This window comes from Apaloderma vittatum, unplaced genomic scaffold (genome assembly GCF_000703405.1).
Source record: "Apaloderma vittatum isolate BGI_N311 unplaced genomic scaffold, ASM70340v1 scaffold40133, whole genome shotgun sequence".
NCBI classification, from domain to species: Eukaryota; Metazoa; Chordata; class Aves; order Trogoniformes; family Trogonidae; genus Apaloderma; species Apaloderma vittatum.
This window is the reverse complement of record NW_009710578.1, coordinates 258-6,511: the sequence shown is the minus strand read 5'-3', so window position 1 is coordinate 6,511 and position 6,254 is coordinate 258. Positions and strand designations below refer to the sequence as shown.

Sequence of the window (6,254 nt, the reverse complement as noted above, 5' to 3'; positions counted from 1 at the left end):
TGAACCATTAATCTCTCGTTTTAGAGGATGCGGATGTGTCAAGCTAGGCTTCAAGTCAAAGATGTATGTGCGATTACAGAAATGAGGGTTCTTTTGCTACCTCCTATGTAAAGTATCTTTTATTTTTCTCTTGCAGTCTACACTAGCATAGAAAAGCCATGATCACTCTTAAAAGTAAAAACAGTGCTTCTTCTGTGTTAAAACTTCCAGGTTTAAGATGATAAATTATTACTTATGAAAACCAAGGGGACTTCTAGAGCTGATAAACTGTATGTTATTATTTTGTGATTCTAACCCTACCAATTGAAATTAGTTTTGATACACCAATGCACTAGTAATTCTAGCCTCTAGAACTCAAAGTGTACTAATAAGGAAAGTTACTAGGAATAAAGGCTTGCAAGCTGATCTGTTTACAAGAAACACAACACCTTATATAACTTTTCTTAAACTAGAACACCAAGTACCTTGTTTACATCTGATTCATAAACTAAGTGCCTGGCTTCAGCCAGTGCATGATCATAGTCTTGTGGGAGAATCCAGTGCTGAATCTCCTCTTTGTCCATCTTTCCATCCTTGTTGAGGTCACGAAAATCTGAAAACTGTTCACGCTCAGTAATCACCCAGTCAGGTTCTGGTCCACCCTCTTCATTTGCAAACATATCAGCTGGAGAGGAAATAAAGGTATTACTTCAGTTATATTTAATTTGCAAATTATGCACAAAATAAAGACATTAACAGAGTGCTCCTCAAAAGGAAGACCGAACTTTTCATTCCTTGCCCAGCGTTTCTTTGTACAGAAAATGATGTGTGGGGTACAAATAAAGTAGCTGTGTGTATCTTCTCTCAGGCCTGTTTCTTCACTGCTAGTCCTTCTGTCCATTCTTAGTAACTATGCACTGCTGGTGAGGCTAACATGAGAGGTGAAGGTGGCCAAAGGCTGTCATCCACTAAATTTCAGAATGAAAAAAATCTTAAATAGCAAGTGTAAGCTTTAGTATTGGACTCAGTCACATGGGGAGAAAGGAACACAGCAGCTTTTTCTTGCCCCTGCCAGCAAAGGCTTCTGTGGATAAGATCAGACTCTAACCAGTGGAGAGTAAATAAGAGAAAAAAGGCACAGGGAAAACTTAAGAAAACAAAACTTGCTAAATGGAACTTGAATGGTTTTGTCTTTGAATGCTTTTAGAGAGGTCTGTGTAAGCGAAATTCATCTTTAGTGGATGAGTCCTTTTGTAACCATGCAGTGCTTCAGCATACTCCAGTAGAAGGCATTCTCCATAAAGAAAGACCTGGAGAAGCCATTAATCGGTGGTGCGTTCTGTGCGATAAAGCAGAGGCTGTGCGCTTGTCCTAGCCTGGCACCTTCGGGTGGAGCACCCTTTGTGACATGGGATGCACAGATTACGTAGGTCAGCTTCTCCTTTCATCAGTCCTGTGCTCTATTTTGCAGGAAAATGCTGCAGCAGCGGCAGCGATCTGCATAAACGGAGTTTGGAGAGTAGCAGTGATTATTAAAAGCAAGTGCTTTGTTACTGTTCTTTACAGCACAGGCCAGTGTTGTCCCCTTCACTGTTCTGGTCACTGTGGCCAATCAACTGCTTCTCTTCCTCAGGGCTGCTTCTTCCTCAAGCCTTCCACTTCTCTATTCAGAACTGAAGCCCGCTTTGTGGTACTAGTCCTGTGCCTTTTGGGTTTGGTTTTCAAGGATATGCTAAGGAACAGTGCATTCCACGTAGATGGTCTCAGGGCCTGAGGCTGGCTGGTATCAATAGTCAGGATAAACGCTGGTCTCAGATCTCGGATTAAGCTCCCTGACACTGCAGCATGAGCATGTGCACTAGGCTGCAGTTCTCTTGGTTGAACTGTCTACAAAGTCCCTGAAATACTGTTACCTGCTCATGTACAATTCCTTTTTGCTTAACATGACTAGGGATATTTTGCTTTGCTGCTTGTGCAAAACCTAAACCAAATTTTGTAAAAGACAAAACAGGAGGAAGGAAGGAGGAGGAGGAGGGATCATTCTATAACCTTCAGCAGATTTCCCCATCAAACACCTGATCTAGAGGCTGATGGTTTTGGATTTCTTCTTGTTGTTCCTGATAAACTGCTACAGAAGAGATTTGTTTTTCTGTTTTCTGGGGGTTTTTTTAACCCCACTTCATAAAAATAAAAAATACTACACCTGAACAAGGGAGGTAGGAACACTTTAAGCATAGTTTGCCTCAACTCATGAAGAAAACTTCAGACAACACATTCACTTTCTTTTCCTCATTTTTTAAAGTGCAAATTATATTGTTTATTTGAAGAAACTGACATGTCCTGTCAATTTGATTTTTATCAGCCTTGCCGATGTGAGGTGATCGTGACTAGAACATTCTATGTTCCTACCCATAGAAGACAAGAAAAACCAGCATTCGCATGGTAACAAATGTTGACAATTACCTTATAATTTTAAGTAGGTAATGTCACTGAATGAACTGAAATTACTGTGGAAATTATGCTGCTCTGTTATTTCAGTCATAAATGAATAGCATTCACATTCTGAGGCTAAATATAATTTACAAGGATTAGAAGCCCCTTGCCATTAATTAGTGTGTGTTTATTGTTTCTGATTATATGTGGAGTGATCTTAACAGCACCACTGGAAATGGAAAGATGCATCTGAGTTTGCACTATTGCTTTCCTGGTGCTACTTTCTTGACTTAAAGCCCAGCAAAGTGAGTGCAGTGGGAGAAGGCAGCTTTGGCTATCAGCATAATGAATTGCAAGGCCAAGATGTATTTTGTACTACTGATCGCCAGTCCTGCTTCGTTTTATCTTCATATGTTTAAATGCCAGACAGCAGCTAACGGCCTGGTGTGACTGAAGTTTGTGCAAATTAACTGTCACTGCTGTTCTCTTTCTGCCACTGAAGTACCACACAGCTCACTTTCACGCACTTCACAACTTTTGAGAATCTTAAATCTCAGTGCTACTTTTACACAGTTCATTTTTAACGCATCTTCTATTTCTGGAAGAAACATAATCTCTAATGGTGATTAGAGAAACATGAGGTTTTCTTACTAATTAAACTAGGAAAATAAGTAGTAGATGAAAGGTGAATTTTATTTTTGGCCATATGTACTTCCCAGTTATTTTGCATAGTCAGGTACTATTCAAACTTGGGAAGAGATTAATTCACTTTCTGATCCTCCTGCATTTCTAAACAACGCCTTCAAAAACTGTTAATATGGTCAAGTATATAGAGAATACTCCTATCATGAAAAATAATATTCCAGACCCTTTTGCCAAATTATATGATAATAAGAGAAGAATTTTATGCTTTAAAGTGTGAGGAATCTTTTGCTGGTGATGTTGCTGTCTGCCTAAAATGAAATTAAACTTTCTGGGTTGGGTAGTTGGTTTAAAATAGTTGGACGGGAATACAGGAATATTCATCTCTGAGTCGTCAGTACTGACGTAAATTTGAGAGAAGACGGACAGAATGGATATTATATAAGAAACAAGTCTCAACACTTACCAATGTATTCATCTTGATCCACAAAACCATCCTCGTTTTTGTCTATGTCTTCTAAGGTTTCCTGGAAAACAGTTTTGCATCAATCACGGGAGAATTCTGGCTACTTGCCTCTTCGATCATTTCATGTCTTGAGGCCTTGACCTGCCGTTCTGCACAGGCAAATGCCCCCACACTTGCTCCAGTGTGACCCTTGCTTACACAATGAATATATAAATATCCTTTCATGATGAAAATATTCACCTGTGTGAATGAACTGGACACCACACTTAAGTTTTAAGTTAGGGGCAGATACAAGATTGCATCAAACACTTACCTGTCACATGTCAGCATACCCTTGCTCTCATTTTGGTGTAAAGTTTCAAGACTGCTTTTAATTTCAATTAGGAGCTGTGTAAGTGCATTTAAGGAGTCTTTCTTATACTGAGAGCTCTAAACCAAGTGAATTTCATTAAATTCATCCCTTTTATTCTCCACCTAGCTGTTGTGTTTCTCTTTCCCAACCCTGTATGGAAAGATTAGAGAAGGACTTCGAAGCCCATCTAAAAACTAAAAGTAAAAATAATGGCATTGGTTTTGCTCTGCTTACTAAGACAACTATGTTTTTCATATGCTCAAACTCCTCCGGGTGAAGGAAAGCAGTGAATTCTTCACGAGTGGCAGTTAAGTCTCCATCCAGATCTGCGGTTTTGAATCGTCTTTCATCTCTGGGCAGCATTTTCTTAAAACTGTGCTGATCGGTTCCATCTTGGAATTCTTCTGGATTTTCTGCAAAAGAATCAAGACAATCTCAAAAGTACATTCTTTTTAAAACACATCACCGGAACAAAGCCACCCCAATTTGCTGTTAGAGTCTAGAAACAGACTGGGGCAGGACTAGCAGATGGGAATTTTCAGTGTGCACTAACACAAGACCACACTGTAGTAGCTGTTCTCCAGATCTTGGGGATTACAGAGAGTGAAGACAAGGGGCAGAGAAGGGCTCCCAGGGATGCTGCTGCAGGGATTGTGTCCCCAATATTTCCTTCTGCAAATGTAGTAAGTTCCATTTTAATCTAAGGTAGATGTTGAAATTAATACTGCTGCTGGAAACTTGCTCCAGAAACTGCCTCTGTGGTTGGTAGATATTGTCTTTGCATTTCCAGTAAATGTAAATGGTCAATTAATACTGATTTGTTGTTCTGTCAGCATTGCCCTTTAGCTAAAGTGATCTCTTCTTCTCCTCTCCCTTCATTAACTTACAAAAAGCAAAGCAAATTTATGTGGGTGGGGGAGAAAAGATTCAGGTGTACTTTTTTAAACGTGTTTCTTTTGCCTGATTTCTTAAGGATTTTCATTTGCAGCTGATCATAGACTGAAGCATGTTATTCTGTACGAATTATTTTAATCAGTACCTTTGCTATAGCTTAGAAACAGCCTAAATTTTTGGCATCTGGACTCTAAGATTTGAGAAAGATTGAATTAATAAATACCGATTAATTACACTTTTTTTTAATTAAAGTGCCATTTTAATGTTAAAAAATAATTTATTTCTAACTGGAGGGGACTTTAATTCAGCTTGGTCAGTACATTTAATAATTCCTGTACAAAACCTTTTGTGTGATGGTGATCCATGTGGAAATGGCAGTAATATACAACTGAGGAGTGCTTTTGACCTCTAAGCATCTATAAACTTCAATGTGTTTTTCAGGAGCCCTAAATGTGACACCAAACTCCTGCTGACCCTAAGGCATGAAATCATGCCTTATAATCTCAATAGTCTTTGGGCATGTAATCTGAAAACGTTATCTTACCTAGATAATAACCGTATGTGGCTTGTTTGTACTCTTCCCAGGCAATTTTATTGTCCTTATTTAGATCATAGTCTTTCCACACTTTAGCCACATTTTCATAGATATAGCGTTTCTGTACCCGTTTAATCCAGTTTTTCAACTCCTCTGTTGTGAGATAGCCATCTTTGTTGTCATCTATTCTATCCACAATCTTCCTGTAAAGAGAGATCAGCATGCTTTACAGTTGACAGGAAAAAAGCCTGCATGTCAGCCCAATGTCAGTAATCTTTATCAGGCCCTGATCTTCCAGGAAAAGAGTGCCCAAAACTTCTAAAACTGTCCTACTAGCTAAGGCTTTCTTGCATTTTGCAGATTGTCCTATGAGACATGTGTCTATTCATTATTCGGCATTGCTATCAATAACTGAAATGGACCTCACATGATCAAAATCAGAAATCCAGGTACTTTATGCGCTCAAGTTGTATGTACTAGCTTAGAGGGACCTGTTCTTCACTGTCGACAGGGAGGGCCATGCTGGCCTCAGAGCAGGTGACACTGGCTGCACCGTGTGAGAAAGCCTGTACTGGAGCTCGCTGGAGACAGCTAGGGCAAAAATCTAGGATTGTGTGAACACCTGCAGTTTCTCCTACAACGAGTTGGTAACGCTCCCTATGCAAAGGATGGCAAAAGTAACCGTAGTGAGAACATACAGATACTTTAAACTATTTTCTTGTCGTAATTACATGAAAGGCTCGCTCTTTAAACTTAATTCTAACCAATGATCTGACCCCCTGGAGGTGTAAAGGAGGGAGAAGCAGTCAAGGCAACTGTTGCGGGTGGTGTCCAGGCCAGCACGGAAGCAAGAGCAGCAGCCTCACACAGCGGGCACAGAAGTCACAACTGGAAAAGCGGTGGAAAGGTGGCCTGGTAAACGGAGCTCTGCAGAACGAAGGTTTAAACTTGAT

General features: G+C 39.8%; 1 protein-coding gene across 1 annotated transcript in view; it reads right to left on the bottom strand.

The window, feature by feature from the left end:
* The window catches only part of LOC104272355 (reticulocalbin-1-like), a gene marked incomplete at its 5' end in the record, with an annotated part of 6,952 nt that overhangs the window by 563 nt on the left and 135 nt on the right, over positions 1-6,254 (bottom strand). Inside the window, 4 exons of the mRNA XM_009867324.1 lie at positions 465-664; positions 3,521-3,581; positions 4,107-4,285; positions 5,311-5,504. Coding sequence (XP_009865626.1) covers positions 465-664; positions 3,521-3,581; positions 4,107-4,285; positions 5,311-5,504 — 634 coding nt within the window. The remainder of the gene's footprint in view (positions 1-464; positions 665-3,520; positions 3,582-4,106; positions 4,286-5,310; positions 5,505-6,254) is intronic.